The sequence below is a fragment of the Rhinopithecus bieti genome, unplaced genomic scaffold (assembly GCF_001698545.2).
Source record: "Rhinopithecus bieti isolate Rb0 unplaced genomic scaffold, ASM169854v2 scaffold_13352, whole genome shotgun sequence".
NCBI classification, from domain to species: domain Eukaryota; kingdom Metazoa; phylum Chordata; class Mammalia; order Primates; family Cercopithecidae; genus Rhinopithecus; species Rhinopithecus bieti.
In genome coordinates, this window is record NW_016808026.1 from 1,152,171 (window position 1) to 1,173,024 (window position 20,854).

Here is a 20,854-nt window from a genome sequence, read left to right on the forward strand (position 1 = left end):
TGAATGAGAAACTAACCTCTGTAAGTGTAAGCTATTCATATTTTAGATCCATTTTTACAGCCATATAACTTAGCAAAAGCTGGCCGGTACAAGAGCCATTCTAATGAAACCTTCTCCAAAACCCTACCAGATAAATGCTGTTGTTATCTCCATTAAAGGATGAGAATGAAGCTATGGAGTAATAACTTCTCCACTCCATACATACACTCCACTTACATACACTCCATGTGGTGTGGAGAAGGTAGAATTTGAACCCAGGCATATTGACTCCAGTGGTCCTAACTTTCATGCTTTATTACCCTGATGACAAATAATTATTAGTTAGGTCATATGGAATTCAACCACAGCATATTTCTGCTGCAAATCAATTGATAATCTTTTCATGCCCTTGAAAAAAAGAACTCCTCAAAAAACTTGTATTAAGTGAAAGAACACTCACATAATAAAGTCTTAGCCAGAAATGCATATTTTAAAAATCATGCAAATGAGGCCATCAAAAAAAGCGTACAATATTAGAAAAGTTATTAGTGCATAGTGAATTTGAATTTAAAATCAATCAGAATCCTATCTCTGATTAGCATTTGTCAGAATAATAGGTCTGCTGGCATCAACTTGATCATATTCAGGCAATCATTAAGGAGAGTGCACAGTAGAGAGATGCTGGCATACCAAATTAGTTCACTCTGGTTCATCAGATGCTGAGTTTTAGTTAAAATCCTGATATATGACTGAAATTAACAGATTTCCTCAGAGAGTACTGACAGTAGATGGCCACCAGTTGCCTAAGTCATATCAAATTGGAACACAGCACCCTGTTATTTCATAGATCCTTCTCCAAACTAGCCATCTTCCACTAGCTAGGTTAGGAATTTGGAAAACCATGAAAGCAAGGCTTACTAAAGCCTAAGAACTTCAATTCTTAAGTAACCAATTATCAATAAAAGTTATCCCCCAGGGACTTAGCCATGGCTAAGTTACTTTGCTTCCGTGACGTACCCTACTAGATGAATCCCGTCCCCATTTGGATTTTTACTGCCCTATCCCCAGAAAAGGAGAAACACCATTAGCAATTCTTTCTAAATATAGAATAAGCAGCAATCGTTTTCAGTGAATGAAGAGGTAATGTACTATCTACAGGAGAACTGGGAAGATGGACAAGATATTTTATTTGCAAATATGAAGAGACCTTCCTATTCCAAGGGAACGTCTTACAGATGCTTGGACAAGGAAAACTCAGAGACTTGATCTGCAATCACTTTACAAGTTGCTGACTGAGGATTTTCCATGGTGCTTTATCATCGAGGAAAGATCCTTATCACATGTTCTATTCAATCACTTGGCCCATCAAGGTGATATGGGAATATGGTTCCAAAAGTCCTACGATTTTAACAGCACTCAGGAAAAATTAAAAGTGTCAGCATCTACCGGGAGTCTGCCAGGACTGTTTTGAAACCAGATGACAGGTAATTTCCTTGGAAGGGCTTAGCTCCTTTAAAATGTGACAGGCCACTTTAGTATATACAGCAAGCTCTTCGTTAACTGGGCTATTTTCTACTTTCTCCCCATTTAGTATCTGTTAATATCCAAAATAAAATTTAAAAAGTGAAAATTCCTAACTGCATATTCTCTCTATTTTCTATTTCATTATTCCTACGGCATTTTCAAAGGACTAAAAGGGGGAAGGAAAACAGGAGGCCTGGATAATCCATAAATTGGATAATCAAACTGGATAATTCAGCATAATTATGGGTTCTGTTAGATTTGGGCTAAAAATAAAATAACAATAAAAATAGCTAACACATGCATACCATTCTATAGTTTGCAAGGCTCCCAAATACAATCTCATTTGACCTTCATAGTTGCCTTCATGCTGGTTTGACAGATGAAGAAATTGATGCTCAATGAGATTAATGTGCCCAGCACACACTGGCACTAAGTGGTACAGCCAGAATTAGAGTCATAGTATTATAATATCATATCATATGCACTATGTTACTAGGAAAAGTGCCATTTTCTATTTCTTGGGAAAGAGCATGTATTTCTAAATATTTAAGTCAACCACAGGCTATTTATGGATGTGGCTGAGCATTTTTCCAATTTCACTTACTGGTTTCATTTACTACACTTAGTTGGTTGGCAGTGAAGAGTGCTCTATCTGTCTTGAGCCTGGTACTATCCTGATTACATTCACAACTGGAGGGTTTCAACAACTCTTAGGAGATAGGAACATCTTCATCATTAATCTCCTCCCACTGTCTTAGCAAGCTTCACATTAGGTTGTATCTTGTCTACCCATAGATGTTCTCTGCTTAGTTCTCCATTTTTTGGCTCAAACCCAAACAAAGAAAAGCCTCTGCCCTTTATGATGCAACCTCCCACTTAAAGGAGTTTCACCATTTGAGAAATATTCAAGATTTCCCAGTAATGAGCAGATCAAACCAATCCAAACTCTCCACTGACCAGATGACCCATTTATTAGATGACGGTGTTAGAGCAGACGTTAACATCTTGTCTGGATCTGCAAGTAACGCTTCATATTGAGTCCTGAGATCTGCTAGAGAAGGTTGAAAGATGCAGAGAAAAAGCATAGGCATCCAGGAGCAAACGCCCTGGCCACTAAATAGGAGGCCAAACATATTTACAGAAATCAGTCTTCCTAGCCAAAAGGATAGAGCCAAACTTTCCTGGACTTTATTTTGATTCCAAACATTACATTTACAAAGGAAGAACAGAATTGAGAAGGAAAATACATAGAAGCAGCTTGGTAGAATGGATCATACAGATTTAGGTTCAAATCCTGCTTTTGCTACTTTTTAGCTAGTGACATTGTACGAGGTAAGTCATTGCTCTTAGTCTGTTTTTCTCATCTGTGAAATGGGATCACAATGTCCCTCTAGTGTGGCAATTTTGTGAAGGTCAAATAAATTAATGTTTATGAAAGTACCCAGAATCTTCCGGGGACCCTGGAGACATTCCATGTTATGGGCTGAATTGTGTCCTCTGCGCAAATCCACATGTTGAAGTCCTAACCCCTGGTACCTCAGAATGTAACTGTATTTGGAAAAAGGATCTTTATGGAGGTAGTAAATTTAAAGTGAGGTCATTGGGGTGGGCCCTAATTCAATGACTGTGGTTTTTTTTTTTTTTTTTTTTTTTTTTTTGAGACGGAGTCTTGCTCTGTCACCCGGGCTGGAGTGCAGTGGCCAGATCTCAGCTCACTGCAAGCTCCGCCTCCCAGGTTTACGCCATTCTCCTGCCTCAGCCTCCCGAGTAGCTGGGACTACAGGTGCCCACCACCTCGCCTGGCTAGTTTTTTGTATTTTTTAGTAGAGACGGGGTTTCACCGTGTTAGCCAGGATGGTCTCGATCTCCTGACCTCATGATCTGCCCGTCTCAGCCTCCCACAGTGCAAGGATTACAGGCAAGACTGTGGTTCTTATCTGAAGAGGAAATTTGGACACATGTAGGGGAAGGTAACGTGAAGACACAGGAAGAAGATGGCCATCTACAAGCCAAGGAGAAAAGCCTGGAACATATCCTTCCTCCACAGCTCTCAGAAGAAGCCAACCCTGCTCAACCCTGTTGTCACCTTGGTTTTGGACTTCAAAATTCCAGAACTGTGAGAAAATAAATTCCCGTTGTTTAAGCGGCCCAGTCTGTAACACTTGGTTACAGCAGCCACAGAAAACTCATACACTCCACAAATGTTAGTTTCCTGATAGCCACACAATTCTATTTTTTTAATGGCCAGCTTTTAACTGCTATGCAATTTGATGTAATGTAAATCATCTTGTTCTAAATTTAAAGGACAATGGAGTGTTCTGATGTTCATATGCAAGAAAGAAGAAAGGCAGCCTGGCCAACATGGTGAAACCCTATCTCTACTAAAAATGCAAAAAATTATCCAGGTATGGTGGTGCACACCTATAGTCCCAGCTACTTGGGAGGCTGAGGCATGAGAATCACTTGAACCCAAAAGGTAGAGGTTGCAGTGAGCCAAGGTCATGCCACTGAACTCCAGCCTGGGCAACAGAGTGAGACTCTTTTCCAAAAAAAAAAAAAGAGAAGAAAGGAAACTTGAGACTCAAAATCACCTTGACCCACTGGCACACTGATTCTGCCTATAGCACTAGTGCCTAAGCATCAGTTCATTGCACACGAGTAAATGAAACTTGGTGTATTCTTGTTCAACACTGCCAAGCAGCACTCAGCGTGACAACTTGGGAAGAGAGGGGCCACTGTGTGGATTTTTCGCCCCATGTTTCAAAACACAAGAGGAATATATGGGAGTTTACATAAAGAGTTTACATAAAATGGAAAATAGGAATACCAAAGCCTCTGTTGACAAAAAGAATCAAACTTTGTAAAATACTTGAAAAGATTTATTCTAAGGCAAACATGAGTAACCAATGGCCTATGACATAGCCCTCAGGAGATCCTGAGAACATGTGCCCAAGGTGGCTGGGACACAGTCTAGTTTTATACATTTTAAGGAGACATGAGACATCAATCAAATACATGTAAGCATACATTGTTCTGGTCCAGAAAGGCAGGGTAGCTCAAAGTGGGGGCTTCCTGGTTATAGGTAGATGTAAAAATTTTCTGATTGTCAATTGGTTGAAAAAGTTATTATCAATAGAAAGAAATGTTTGGATTGTGATAAGGGGCTGTGGAGACCAAAGTTTTATCATGCAGATGAAGCCTCCAGGTAGCAGGCTTCAGAGAGAACAGATTGTAAATGGTTTTTATTAGACTTAAGGTCTGTGTTGATGTTAATGCTGGTCAGCTTTTCCTGAATTCCAAAAGGGAGGAGGACATAATGAGGCATGTCCAACCCTCCCTTCCCCGCATGGCCTGAACCAGTTTTTCAGGTTAACTTTGAAACACCCTGACTGAGAGGAGAGGTCCATTCAGATGGTTAAGGGGTCTTAGAATTTTATTTTTGGTTTACACCTCTCTGCAAGAGAACTTTTTATTTTACAAAGATACACCTATTAAGTAAAACTTTCTATTATAAGCAAAACTAAAACCAAACGAAATCAAATCAAATAAACAACAATCAAATATACAAACACATTAAACAACCACAATCTAGCCCAGTTTACTATGAGCTGCTTGAGATCTGAAATTATCTTAATCATCTTAGCAAAGTTAATGCCTAGAGCACAGTACCTAGCATGCGCTCGGCATCCAAGAACTTTGTTGTTTATGAAAAACATAAAGAAAATATTTGTTAAGTTCAAATGAGCATCATATTTTTACCCTAACAACAGGAACATGGATATAAAATAGAGGTAAACTTTATTAAGACAAGTTAAAACAAGTTTAACTGTAAACCAAAACAACAGCAAATCAGTGCATTGACAATTTCAGTCACAAATGGGAAACAAATAATGCCAGATACATAGCAAGTGGGGCATCAAGTTAAAGTGCTGTGAGAAATTGCCACCATTCTAAACAAATCACAGAAAGGTAGTGAATTCATGAGCCTACAGGTTCTACTGGGAAGTATGAAAGTGAAGTACACAAAGTATTTCCTAAAAAGCCATTAATGATGGAAAATAGGAATTTTCCTATTCCTATATGCCAATACTGTGGCAGAAAAAGAACATGCATAGCTACTCAGACCAAAATTTAAAAAGGGTCTCTGAAGCCAGTGACACACATTGACACACACATTCTTCGGACAAAAACTAGACTGTAGTGGGTGATAGAAGTCAGAGGCTGGCAGACTGGACTGTCCACATGAAACACAATGACAGCTTGTTTGTCCAACTTCACACTTGGGCTATGCAGCAAGGGAGACAAACTCTGCTTCTGGAAGAAAAGGATAATGCTTTAGGGAGAAACGCCTGATTCCCTTGCCTCATCTTTGCAAAAGCATCTTCTCACAAGAAGGGTGGATGAGAACTAACCTAGTCCTATTAGGTTGGTACTAAAGTAACTGTGGTTTTTCCCATTGAAAGTAATGGCAAAAACTGCAACTACTTTTGCACCAGCCTAATAGTTACTCAAGTTGGACAAAAAAAAAAGGCTTAACCATGAAATGGGCATTCTTTGCAAACTGTCAAAGGTGACACCACTTTCGATGGCTTGGACTTGAAAGTTTTCTTCTTTCTGTAACTTGCTTTTCACTTTTTATTGCAGAATGCTAAAAGAAAATATCAAGGCAAGAGCAAAAAGAAACCTCAGGTTTTGGATGCACTGAACATTCCCCACCTCTTCTTTCCCAGTTCACATAAAAATCCTGGTGAAGACAGACAAAAGGGAAAGAATCCTGAGCTGCACTGGGGTTGAAAGAAGAATCATGGTTGACCAGGGTTTTAGTAGATTATAGGAATGTGGGAAGCAGATGGGATAGCAATAATTCATAAAGAAAAGTTAGGGGGAGTGACAGCTTGACCTGAAGGAGTAGAAGGAGTCAAGAAGAGCTTTCCTCCTGGAGCAGAAAGGGTAGTGAAGGGGAGGGGAGGAGGACGTCTGGGTCTCTCAACACTCACCCTCACCTCTGCTGGGAAATGAAGCTTCTTAGGTGGTGTTGATGCTAGATTGAGGTCCCCACACCTTAAACTGAAGCTGTCCAGTGACTATGTCCCATTTGCATTCACACAGCAAGTTCAGGAAACAGATATGCTTGGTGGAAGAGGAATTCCATGCCCACTCCCACACTGACCAACTGAACTGTCCTGTCGACATATGGACAGCCAAGGATGAGCAGACTTTTGAAGAAAACACAAACAGCACACGCCCACACAAAAAGGAAGACCAGGAGTTTTAAAAACTGAAAAATTGGCCGGGCACAGTGGCTCACGCCTGTAATCCCAGCACTTTGGGAGGCAGAGGTGGGCGGATCACCTGAGGTGAGGAGTTAAAGACCAGCCTGGCCAACATGGCGAAACCCTGTCTCTACTAAAAATACAAAAATTAGCTGGGCATGGTAGTGGGCACCTGTAATCCTAGCTACTCGGGAGGCTGAGGCAGGAGAATCACTTGAACCTGGGAGGAGGAGGTTGCAGTGATCCCAGATCGTGCCAGCCTGGGCAACAGAGCGAGACTCCATCTAAAAACAAACAAACAACAACAACAACAACAAAAAAAAAACCTGAAAAATTGAACTAGAAAGAAACAGAGTAACCCAGGAAACAGAAGAGAATAAAAAAAAAAAAATCTTCATTAGTATTCTTAGATTAAGAAGATAGGCTGGGCCCAATGGTTCATGCCTGTAATCCCAACACTTTGGGAAGCCGAGGCGGAAGGATCACTTGTGCCCAGGGGTTCAAGACCAGCCTGGGTAACATAGTAAGACTATGTCTTTATATAAAAATAAATAAATAAACAAATAAAGTACAAAATTTTTTTCAAAAGGAAGATATGCATCTATTGAAAGAAAACATTAAAAGAATAAGCAACCATGGAAAAAAAGAGCACTTAAAAAACAAGAACATTTTCTTGGAAATAAAGGTGTGATTACCAAGACACAAGTGTATTAGAAGGGCAGGAAAACAAAAGTATTTCCTAAATTGTAGAGCAAAAATTCAAATATTTTTTTAAAAGGTGAAACTAGTTAAAGGACATAGAGGATTATGATGGAATCCCAGGAAAAGAAAACAGAGGAAATGAATATGGAGGAAAATACAGAAGAAATTTTCAGAATCAAAGCTCAGTTGTCAGATTGATAAAGGCCTCTGAACATGAAGGTAAATTTTTTAAAGGCCTACTACTAAATATGGCCTTGTCAGAGGTGTTCCAACCAGAGCGACTCCATCTTGAAGAGGGGCTGAGTAAAATGAGGCTGAAACCTCCTGGACTGAAGAACAGGATGCGGTAAAGAAGCTGGCCAAAACCCACCAAAACCAAAGTGACAATGAGAGTGACCTCTGGTCATCCTCGCTGCTCATTATACACTAATTATAATGTATTAGCTATAATGTATTAGCTAAAAGACACTCCCACCAATGCCATGACAGTTTACAAATGCCATGCCAACTGAGGAACTCTCAGTTGCAGGAACTCCCTGCCCCTTTCCTGAAAAACTCATGAATAATCCACCCCTTATTTAGCAGATATTCAAGAATTAACATTAAAAATACCCAATCAGCAGCCCCGGGGCTGCTCCGTCTATGGAGTAGCCATGCTTTTGTTTCTTTACTTCTGTAATAAACTTGCTTTCACTGTACTTTATGGACTCACACTAAATTATTTCTTGAGCAAGATCCAAGAACCCTCTCTAGGGGTCTGGATTGGAACCCCTTTCCAGTAATAGTCTTAATGAAATTTCTGGATATCTAAAATGAAGAGAAAGTATACAAGTCTTACAAATAATGAAAAGTTTGTGATAAGAAGATAAGAAATTGTATGGAGATTTGCCTGTTCCTCAGTAACACTGGATGCCAGTAGAGAAGGAAACTGTGCCTTCATAATTCAGAAGGAAATATTTCGGAACCAAGAATTCCACGCCCATTCAAATCACCCAACAAGCCTGAAGACAAGGAATCAGAAAATTCACCTTTTACACACTTTTCCTTAAAAATTACCTGAAAATCTTCAAAGTAATTCAAGAAAAGGGGAGATATGGAAACCAGGAATCAGTATATCCAATCTCATTATCCCAGAATGACGTCTCTACTGCAGGCCTAGCAAGCAGCTATGAAAAATGAAAGCGAAAGTCAGCAGATTTTCCTCCCACAAAGAATCTCCGCAAGTAGAGCTGATTCTATTCAATAGAAAGTGTGATGAAGAAGCTAGAACTCTTCATGATATGGTAAAGAAGGCACATATTTCTTTTCTCAATCTATTTTAAAAAAAGCTAATTGGAAAAATGTCAGGAGAAACGAGAAATTTTACAAGACAATAATGGTCTAAATATGTGGCAAACTAAAATAAGGCATGCTTTTGAGTCCTATTGGAATGAAGAAAACTCACTTGACCTTGACACTTGGAAATTGCTTCTCTGAGAATTAATTTGAGTAACACTAACTTGCACTCCAAGTTAGTGCTATAAATTTCTCTGAAGTTCTCTTCTCACTAATAGTTTCTACAGAGAAGAATATTTCCATAATTTTACCCTGCGACGGTTCTAAATTTTAGACTCAACCTATAGAGAAAGCATGGAAGACCTAATCAGAGTTACAGAGTCTGTGTAAAGATAATAATACAGCTGGTAGACATCTGCAGGAGGCAGAGAGAGAGAGAGCACTTAGGGCCTCTAAGTTTCTTCTTCAGCCTGTAGAGAAGAGATGTCAGGCTGGGGGCGGTGGCTCACACCTGTAATCCCAGCTCTGTGGGAGGCCATGGTGGGAGGTTAGCCTGAGACCAGCCTGGGCAACATGGTAAAACACCGACTCTACAAGAAATTTAAAAATTAGCCATGGACAGTGGTGCATGCCTATAGTCCCAGTCACTCTGAAGGCTGAGGCAGGAAGATTGCCTGAGCCCAGGAAATCGAGGCTACAGTGACCTGTGTTCTTGCCACTGCACTCCAGCTCCTGTGAGATCCTGCCTCTAAAAACAAAAAGGAATAGCTAAAACACGTAAAATAAAACATGTAAAATTAAATATATTATTTGAATTGACATTTATTACTGACAAAACTCAGGAGGTGGGAAGTTTACAGGAACTAAATTATTCATTTCTCATATAGTTGAGAGTCAAGTGATACTGTCAAAATTACAAATCACTACAAACTTATAGTTTAGGATTTTGGAAGTAACCACCAAAAACTAAAGATAGATAAGTTTAAAATCACTGGCTCTAAAGAATGAGCTGAGAGAGATAGAAGATATTTACTTTCCATTTAATACTTCATCATTTCCACCCCCAAAATTAATCTTTTAATGATAAAAATAGCAAAATGATGGTAATGTCTTAAATAAGAAATTTAAATGTAATGCCAAAAACCAAAAACCAATTACAATTACAAATTTTAAAACACCAAAACCAGCGAGGCGTGGTGGCTCACTCCTGTAATCCCAGTGCTGTGGGAAACTGAGGCAGGAAGATCGCCTGAGGCCAGGAGTTCAAGACCAGCTTGAACAACAAAGGGAGACTTCACTTCTACAAAAAATTTTAAAAATTGGCTGGGTGTGGTGGCATACATGAGTAGTTGCGGCTACTTGGGATGCTGAGGTTGGGAGGATCATCTGAGCACAGGAACTTGAGGTGGCAGTTAGCTAAGACTGTGCTACTGCACTCCAGCCTGGGTGACAGAGAGACCCTGTCTCTAAAAATAAATAAATAAACCCAAGCCCATTAAATACAAGCTTGATATCCAGGTCTTCCCAACTTCAGATCAATTTCTCCTTTAACAGAGTGGAGAGTGACAGAAAAAGTTTGGTATTTGGGGACACATAGATTTGGACTTGAATTCCAAGTTTAGCACTTCCTAATAAAGTGATCTTTGGCTCAATTCACCAATCTCTCCCAAGCCTCAATTTCATCAATCACAAAAGAGTGGTAAAATTGAGCATGAGGCATTATTATGACAATTTTTGAAAAGACAATGTGTATTAAAACACATTGATAAGAATATAGTAAAACCTGAAATGAGATAAAAGAGATTAAAATACTACTATGTGCCAGGCACATATTAAGCACTCAGCAAGCTGTTAGTTGTTGTCATTACTATCCCGCTCTTCTGGGTATAGAGCTGGCAATTGAACAATAAAATCAAACTTAATAGCATTATATTTCTAGGCTACCACAATGAAGCAATCAATAATTGGATCTCCTTTGTGCCTCTTGGAGCCGTGATTCTCAGACTTTCATATCCATGTGAATCACCTGGGGTTCTAGTTATAAATGCACATTCTGATTCAGGGAATCTGGATGGGCCCCAAGGCTCTGCGTGTCCAGGGAGCTCCCAGGCAATGTGGAGGCTGCATTCTAGGGACCATACTGTGAGAGTCAAGGCCCTTGAAGATAGAATGGGCTCCTGACGTCAGGTGATCCACCCGCCTCGGCCTCCCAAAGTGCTGAGGTTACAGGCATGAGCCACCTCGACCAGTCTGGCCAACATGGTGAAACTCTGTCTCTACTAAAAATACAAAAAAATTAGCTGAGCATAGTAGTGGGAGCCTGTAATCCCATCTACTGGAGAGGCTGAGGCAGGAGAAGCGCTTGAACCCGGGAGGTGGAGGTTGCAGTGAGCCAAGATCACGCCTCTGCACTCCAGCCTGGGTGACAAAGTGAGACTCTGTCTCAAAAAAAATAATAAAAATACATAAAAAAATAAAAAAGAATGGGCTGGCAATGGTATTTACAGATGGGAGATTTTCGTAGTATAAATGTGTAAAACCGAACGATTTCTTATTTACATCTATCTTGCTCTTTTACATTTAGAAATGATGTGAGATAATAAATGAGTGCAGACAGGGTAGATGCATCTTCTGTAAGAGATCAGTGTGGTCCAACAGCTCTTGTCCCACTGTACCCACAGGGACCTGTCCTTTGGTTTGCTGATGCAGTCACCATGTGAACAGCTGGGCACAGTTTATGCCCACCCCTTCCTCTTTGGGCCCCTGTTTGATCCCATGCCTTGGTCACATGCATGGGGTAGGGAATCTTTCAAACTATTTTATTCTGAAGCAATGTCGCCTCTTTGACAATTGCACAAGTATTATACTGTCACAGTAAGGCTGACTCAACTACAATGTTTAGGGTGGTATTTTAAATATTTCATGTCTATAATTCCTTGGGAAAAATATGAGCAATGTCCCAAAAATTACATATGCAATTTGAACCAGCAATCCCACTTCTAGGAATCTACCCTCAAGATACCCATTTTGTGGTGGGCAGAAAGATGGAGCCCAACAGATGTCCACATCTTAATCCCCATGTCCTGTGAATATGTTACTTTACACGGCAAAGGGATTAATAGATATGATTAAATTAAGGCCCATGAAATGGGGGAAATCATCCTGAATTAATCAGGTTGGCTTAATATAAGTCTCCCTTAAAGTGAAAGAGAGAGGCAAAAAGGTCAAAATAATGTGATGTGAGAAGGTCTCAACCATTGTGGCTGGTGCTGAAGATGGAGGAAGGGGCCACAAGCCAAGTAATGCGACAGGCCTCACAAGGGCTCGCAAGGCAAGGGCTTCCTAGGACCTCAGAGAGGGATGCAGCCCTGCAGACACCTTGACTGTAGCCTGGTGAGACCCATTTCAGGCTTCTGACCTCCAGAACGAATGTGTCTTTCACAAATTGAAATAGCATATGCAAAAGGCCATCACTGTGGTTTCTCTTGAAATGGCTAAAGATCAGAAACAACCCAGATGTCCATCAGTAGGGGACTCATTGAATAAATACAGTAGCATACTCTGTACTTACAAAAAAGAATGAGGAAAATTTCTGTGTCTAATGTGGGCTGACCTTCAGAACATATTTTCAAGTGGAAAACAAAGCAATGTGTAGACAAGGTGTACAGTATGCTACCTTTTATGTAGGAAAGAAGAACTATATTCTTATGTGGTAAAGAGAAACATGGTAAAGATAGGCCAGAAATAAATTAATAAAAATCGTTACTTATACTGTACGGGAAGAAGGAGCTAGAGAAGGCAAGTAAAACTTCATTGAACATTTTTAGATATAATTTTGATGCTTGGACCATGCAAATGTTTTACAGATTCAAGAAATAATATTGAATTTAAAAATAATTTACAATAAAATTAAAATATCTGTATTTACTAGTTTTCTGCCTATGATCTGTATTCTAAAACCCTCTCTAGACTTTTACTTTGCTCCTAATGGAATTCTATCTCAATGAAAAACAAATACCCAAGATCAAGAAACTGCTTCCTGACAGAACTGTCAAAATTGGAGCTTGAAGATGGGTTAGAAGTGAAAATTTCTGCTGATTTCACTGTTCCTTAAATAATATTCTGACATTACGGACCCGGTACACGACTTAACAAAGCAAATAATTACAGACCAACTCATCTCATAGAGTTGGCAACAGCACCATCTGGTGGGAAAAACCTATAACTTTAAAATTGCAGTACTTATATTTTCTTTTTTAAGGGGTGAAATTCTTTTACATGAGAGAGTATCAATCAGAAACGGTTGGTTAATAAGACATTATTAACTCCTATGTGAAATAAGCCTACTCTTAACACAAAATATTGATGGATTATATTTTAAAAGTGCACACAGCTTGCACAAATCATTACTGAATCTTAATGCAACAAGAAGAAATTTTGACAAAATTTATTTTGATATCAATTATATACATGCCAAAACCATGCAGTAGGTCATGCTTGTAATCCCAACATTTTGGGAGGCCAAGGTGAGAGGATTGCTTGAGCCCAGGAGTTCCAGACTAACCTGGGCAACATGGCGAAACCCTGTCTCTACAAACAATTTAAAAATTAGCTGAGCATAGTGGCGCATGCCTGTGGTCCCAGCTACTTGGGAGACTGAGATAGGAGGATCACTTGGAAGTTAGAGGCTGCAGTGAGCCGTGATTGTACCACTGCACTCCAGCCTGGGCAACAGAGTGAGACCCATTATTTTTATAATGAATCTTATAAAAATACAGCCTGTTTTAATTTAAAAAAAAAAAGAAAAAAACAGCAAGGTTGAATTATAAGACTGTCTCTGATTATCTGTATTCCTAAAATTGAGAGGACAGAAGCTACCATGGGCCTAAAGTCACTGAGTAAAATGCACCTTATTTGTTTTTCATCCTTTCTCTACCAGTATTGGCAAAAGAATGAAATCATTTATTTGCCCAATGCTTATCAAAAATAGGAGATTTTCTCTTTCCTTTAAGATGAATATTTACATGCTAGACTGAACCAGAGAACTGAGGCAATTAGGCAATCTGGGGTAAAAATAACTTAGGTTTTAAAATCTTAAAATAACCATCATAAAAATACCATTTGGATAATTGCTTCAATTGCTCCAACACCCAAGTGGCTGTCAGATGAATCAATTCAATTCAAAAGAAATTTATTGAGCATGTACTAGGTGCCTTGCACTGCCCTGATTTAGGTAGAGGAAGGGTAGTGGAGCTGCCTAAGAGATAGGGAAGCTTCTTCAAAATTAATGAAAGAGGGCTGGGCATGGCAGCTCACACCTGTAATCCCAGCACTTTGGGAGGCCAAGGCAGGCAGATGATTAGAGGTCAGGAGTTTGAGACTAGCCTGGCCAACATGATGAAACCCCGCCTCTACTAAAAATATAAAATTTAGCTGGGTGTGGTGGTGCTCACCTGTAATTCTAGCTACTCAGGAGGCTGAGGCAGGAGAATCGCTTGAACCCAGAAGGCGGAGGTTGCAGTGAGCCGAGATCACGCCACTGAAATCCAGCCTGGGCGACAAAGTGAGACTCCATCACAGAAACAAACAAAAACCTGAGAGCTTTGCATTTAACTATCATATTTAAAAGTGGCCGCTAGTGGCATTGAGTGTGGGGGCATGTGGCTAAAGGAAATGTCCTGGGGTCCTAAGGATGGAGAAGAAATAACAAATGAAACCTGAATGTAAAGAGGCAAGGATGAAGATGAACAAAAGTGGGGGAAAACAGACACACATAAGGATAAACAAAACCAGGAGGCTAATAAAAAGGGAGGAAGAAAAGTTGTGGAAATCCACATGCACTTTCTCCTAAACTGAAGCAGAGGCCACAGACATGGACTTTCCTCTTCAGCTAACGCTGAGTTCTAAGTGAGGTTACATTCAGGAATTACCGTGTCTCCTTGCATCCGCTATCACCTTAGCTGCAGACTTGCTCATCACATGCACAATGTAGAGAGGACAGTTCACAGCGCTGGCTATGGTGATGGCTCTCAGCGTGGCCTCTGCCTCCACTGCCTCTGGGCGGCACAACTCGTGACCCTCAGGGCCTGTTATTCCCAGAGCCACCATCTTCTTTGCTCCCTAAAGACAGCAGGAATGTGCATATGTGCAAGGAAGGTTTACTAATGACAGATATCATTATTTTATCATAAATTAAATGCAATGCCAGGCTTTTGATCTGTTAGGTATAGGGGTGTGTGTGCGCGTGTGTGTGTGTGCATGTGTGTGTGTGTGTGTGTGAACATGTCTGTGTGGGTGCATATATACAACATGTGTATTTGGTAAAAATAAATTTGATATTCTAATCATATAAGTTAATTTTCCATATGCATATTTTACCATCACTTTTTTTTATTGAAAAGGGGAAAAGCAAGCACAGGCAACCAAAGCAAAAATGGACAAATGGGATCACATCAAGTTAAAAAGCTTCCGCATAGCAGAGGAAACAATCAACAAAGTGAAGAAACAACCCATGAAATGGGAAAAAATATTTGCACACTACCCATCTGACAAGGGATTAATAACCAGAATATATACAAAACTAAAACAACTCTACAGGAAAAAAATTAATAATCTGATTTAAAAATGGGCAAAAGATTTGAATAGAGATTTCTCCAAAGAAGACATACAAACGGCAAACAGGCATAGAAAAGGTGCTCAACATCACTGATCATCAGAGAAATGCAAATCAAAACTACAATGAAATATCATCTCACCCCAGTTAAAATGGCTTATATTAAAAAGACAGGCAATAACAACTGCTGGTAAGGATTGGAGAAAAGGGAACCTATGTACACTGTTGATGGGAATGTAAATTAGTAAAACTGCTATGGAGAATAGTTTGGAAGTTCTTCAAAAAACTAAAAATAGAGCCTACCATATGATCCAGCAATCCCACTGCTGGACATATATGCAAAAGAAAGGAGATCAGTATATCGAAGAGATATACCTGCGTTGCCATGTTTGTTGCTGCACTGTTCACTATAGCCAAGATTTGGAAGCAACCTAATTTGGAATTTGGAACCTGATTTGGAATCAACAGATGAATAGATAAAGAAAATGTGGTACATATACACAAGGGAGTACTATTCTGCCATAAAAAGAAGGAGATCCAGTCATTTGCAACAACGTGGATGGAACTGGAGGTCATTATGTATGTGAAATAAGCCAGACACAGAAAAACAAACATCACATGTTCTCACTTACTTGTGGGATCTAAAAATTAAAACAATTAAACTCATGGAGATACAGAATAGAAGTATGGTTACCAGAGGCTGGGAAGGTTAGTGGGGAGGGATAGCTGTGGGGAGAGGGGGAAGGTGGGGATGGTTCGTGTGTTTAAAAAAAAAAAAGTTAGAAAGAATGAATAAGATCTAGTACTGGATAAGGGGCACTATAATCAATAACTGCACCTTTTGGCCAGGTGCAAGGCTCACACCTGTAATCCCAGCACTTTTGGAGGTGGAGGCGGGCAGATCACAAGGTCAGGAGATTGAGACCATCTTGGCTAACACGGTGAAAACCCGTTTCTACTAAAAATACAAAAAAGTAGCTGGGCGTGGTGGCGGGCACCTGTAGTCCCAGCCACTCAGGAGGATGAGGAAGGAGAATGGCGTGAACCTGGGAGGGGGAGCTGGCAGTGAGCAGAGATCACGCCACTGCACTCCAGCCTAGGCAACAGAGCGAGACTCCATCTCAAAAAATAATAATAATAAAAAATAAAAAATAATTGCACTTTTTAAAATAACTAAAAGAGTATAATTGGATTGTTTGTAACACAAAGGGTAAATGCTTGAGGGGATGGATCCCCAATTTTCCATAATGTGATTCTTATGCATTGCAAGCTTGTATCAAAATATCTCATGTACCTCATAAATATATACATCTACTAGGTACCCCACAAAAATAAAAAAAAATTTAAAAATTAAAGGTGAAAAAGATATGAAGTTATTTCTAATCACAATCTTTGAAAAGCAATATCTATGTTTAAGATTTAATATTGATTCTGACAAACAAAATAAAAATACTATGGATCCTTGTTGAAGTGACTCCCTGTCATACTATGTAATCAGTTTTACTTTTCTTATGGAATAATCCTCTGCACTTGCTCCCCAACCCAACCCACTAAATGGTATTGGACCTGTTATCTTTCTTCTTCAAAATGTTATTTCTTCCTTACAAAAAGGGCATTAAGTCCAGACTCAGAGTGGTAAAAAGACTTCCTGTTGTCATGAAACTATAAAGCAGAAGAGTCCAATTTAAACCCTGGTCTGTTTTTTGTTTTGTTTTGTTTTTACAGCTCACGCTCTCTTCTCATTATTCCTCTCTGCCTTGTGGCCACTGAGCCTAGGGAGTTTAAAAAAAAAAAGTCAGCTAATATAAAGGGCAAGAGACAGCTCTTTAAATCTTGCAGACGGTGTACCCTTCAGGCATTAATAATGAGACTAACATGAGAAATAAATATCATCTAGATTCTTCCAGAGTACATTTTAATATCCAGTTTCTGAAAAGAGCAGGGCTTTAAACAGCTACCTAATACACTGCTTAAGTCATCAGATGACACTGATGTTGTCCACGCTTTGGTATTCTGAACCAGCAGCCTGAGCTTCTGAAAAACAACAAAGCCAAAACTGTGCTGGAGGACACAAAGAAAAGTATCTGTGTTTTCATAACAGCACATGTTTGAGATCTAAGAGCTGGTTTGCAAGGGGAAATCCTCACTCTAGTGCACATACCACCTGCATAAAGCTGAGAGCAGGGACTCGAGTAAATGGAGTCGGGAGTTTCTGAGTCACAGAAAATCCGTTTCTGAGCCGCAGAAAATCCATTTCTGGATTTCTCATCTTCCAATGCATTAAATGAGTTTACCTATGTAGTCCCAATCATCTTCACCTTAAGTTATGGCTGCTGTCATTTCTGTAGAAGCTTTGGAATGCAAATGCTTACCTCTGCAATTAAGTCTCCATTTTCTGCATGGACCTGGGCAATTGCTCCAATTTCCTTGCATTGAGAGAAGGCTGCGTACAGCTCCAGGTCTCTCACCATGTACAGATCTTTATAGGCCATAAACATCTTGAAAGAGTTAACACCTTTATCTTGCACAAGGATTTTCATTTCTTCTTTAACCTAAAAGGAAGCAGCAACCATAACAACAATATGTTACTCTAATTTAAATGATAATTTCAACATTCTCTAAAACGTTGCATTTGGAAGAGAACTAAGTAAAATAAGGACAACAGTTTAGTTCCACAAAAATGCAATCAAGGCCTTGATCTTTCTCCAAGGTTAAACCCCATTTCATCTGATAAACTGCTGCTGCTCTCACACTTTTAAATCATGAAAAGTGAATAGCTTTTCCAAAATACTTTATTTCTGTACTTGGATATAAAATTCTCTGCATCTATCTCCCAATTCGAGGAAATTATTCTAGAAAATGACCTTGAAGCCATGTTGGCAGCAACAGAAGCAATCATGGATCCAGCAGGAATGAACATTAATGTGAGGTAAAGATTCAGGTTCAAATCTGAAAGCCATGGGTGGAGTTCTTAGAAGGAGGAAGTAGAAGATGCAGATGGACCCAGGCATGCCCGAGAAAGCACAAGCTCAGGGTTTAGCTGTAGAGCCAGCTGTGGCAGGCATGGGATCCATTGGCAGCTCCTAGGAGGTGAGAGCTGGAGACTCGACTCTGGACCTGTTGGAAGCTCAGAGGCCTTCAGGGTTGCCAGGGGTCAGGGGCAAGCTAATATCAAAGCTATCTCAATAATTGTTCCTTTTTTTCTTTTTTTCTTTTCTTTTCTTCTTTTTTTGAGACAGAGTCTTGCTCTGTTGCCTAGGCTGGAGTGCAGTGGCATAATCCTGGTTCACTGCAACCTCTCCTCCCAGGTTCAAGTGATTCTCCTGCCTCAGTCTCCTGAGTAGCTGAGATTACAGGCATGCACCACCATGCCCAGCTAATTTTTGTATTTTTAATAGGGATAGGGTTTTGCTATGTTGGCCAGGCTGGTCTTGAATTCCTGACCTCAAGTGATCCACCCACCTTGGCCTCCCAAAGTGCTGGAATTATAGGCATGAGCCACTGCCCCCGGCCTCAATAATTGCTTTTGTAGGTCAGATTCAAGTCTCAATAAGGATCAAAAATTTGAAAGGAAAAACTCATAGATTTGACCAAATAAGACTGTTTGAACTTCTATATGTTAAAACACACCCACACCCACCCACCCACACATACACACACAATGAAAAATGTAACAAGCATAGAATTATTGCTCTTAGCTAACAAAAGTTCTTTCAACTTGATAAGAAAACATGTTGAAAAATGTTGCCAACTATTCATGGAGTAATAAAATGACTAATAACACATGCAAGAAATAAACTTCCTACTAACTAAAAAGTGCAAAATAAAGCAGTGTAATTCTATTGAGTCAGCAAAGTTTAAGAATGATATTACACGTGAATTTACTCATTGCTATCACTGTTTATTCCCTTGGAAATGTCCCTCCCTTTTCTTGATGGTGCTTATCCCCCAGCAAAGCAGTCCTTACTTGCTGATCACCTGTCTACCCCACTAGGATTTCAGCCCCATGAGAGAAGGGGCCTTGTGAGGCTTGTCCACTGACGTGTCCTGGAACAGTGCCTGGTGCATAGTGTCCACTCAATAACTATTTATTGAATAAATTAATTACTACTTAATTAAGATAGAAAAAAGCACCAAAATATTGAGAGTGGACAAGCGATGGAATGTGCTCCAAGTTAGGTTAAGTGACAAGAGCAAGGGACAGAACATGGGACAGTGCACCTCATTTTTTTCCCCCAACAGTTTCTAATTTTTTACAATGAGTACATTAGTTTTATCGTCAGAAAAAAAAAAATGCTTGAAACATTGTTAGCATATTCACCTGATGGGCTTCCAAAGGGGATTATGATATGCATTGCTTACATGAAATATCTTTTGCTCTCTGAGTAGAAGAGCCCTCATTAATCATCCCTGCCATCCACAGCCATGCAAGAGTCTCATTATACAACTTGCAAGGATATTAGCTTCAGCCTTGCCCCTCCGAAAGTGTGGCACCTGAACCGGCAGCAGCAGCATCACCTGGTTGCTTGCTAGAAAGGCAGAATCTCAGGTCCCATCTGCCCCTAACCTACTGCTATGGGTTGACTTGCGTGACCCCAAAATTCATATGTTGAAGTCCTAACCCCTTGTTTGGAAATAGAGTCCTTGCAGATGTAACTAAGATGAGGACATGAGCATGTGGGCTTTATCCAGTGTAACTGGTGCCCTTATATCAAATGGAAACTGGGATGCAGACCTCCCACAGGGAGAACATCATATGAAGATGAAGGCAGAGATCGGGGTGATGCTTCGACAAGACAAGGAATGCCAAATGTTGTCAGCAAACTACCAGAAGTTAGGAAAGAGGAACGGAACAGGTTCTCCCTCAGAGCCCTCAGGAGGAACCAACCCTGCTGACACCTAAATCGCAGGCTTCTGGCCTCCACAACTGGGAGGCAGTCAATGTCTGTTGTTTAAGCCATTCTGTTTGTCGTACATTTTGTTTGCTAGGGTTACAGCAGCCCTAGCAAACGAATAACCCCCCTGAACAGAACCTGCAATCTGCATTTTAGCAAGGTTTATCAGGTGACTCTTTGCATACTAAAGTGTGAGAAGCACTGATAAGGACAAACACCATCACCTTTGCTCCATCTTTAAAATAGGAGAATAGGAAAATGAAGAGAGGGAAGGAAGGGAGGGAGGAAAGAGAAGAAGACAGAAGGAAGAGAGGAAGGGAGGCAGGGAGGGAGGGAGGTAAAAGAAGAAGAGAAGGGAGGGGAGAGGAGGGAAGGGAAGGAAAGGAGGGATGATCCTAAAACCATAAGAGTTCAGATGCATCACTAAAAGGCATAAGAAAACTAACTTTAGCTGTGGACTATAAACCTTGCTATTATGTTTGCTGAACTACCTGTTAAAGATTGATATTTGTTTTTGATTAACTTGTGGTCTAAAGCCCGAGTTTGTGGGGGACGTGAGACTATGTCCTAATGGTGAACTCTTTCCGGTAAAA

General features: G+C 40.1%; 1 protein-coding gene across 1 annotated transcript in view; it reads right to left on the minus strand.

Annotated features, from left to right (window-relative positions):
- Nucleotides 1-20,854, minus strand: part of DPYS (dihydropyrimidinase) — a 91,281-nt gene that overhangs the window by 53,651 nt on the left and 16,776 nt on the right. Inside the window, exons 3-4 of the mRNA XM_017885198.1 lie at nt 17,739-17,918; nt 14,684-14,873 (exon numbers count right to left, since the gene is read on the minus strand). Of these exons, the coding sequence (XP_017740687.1) occupies nt 14,684-14,873; nt 17,739-17,918 (370 nt within the window). The remainder of the gene's footprint in view (nt 1-14,683; nt 14,874-17,738; nt 17,919-20,854) is intronic.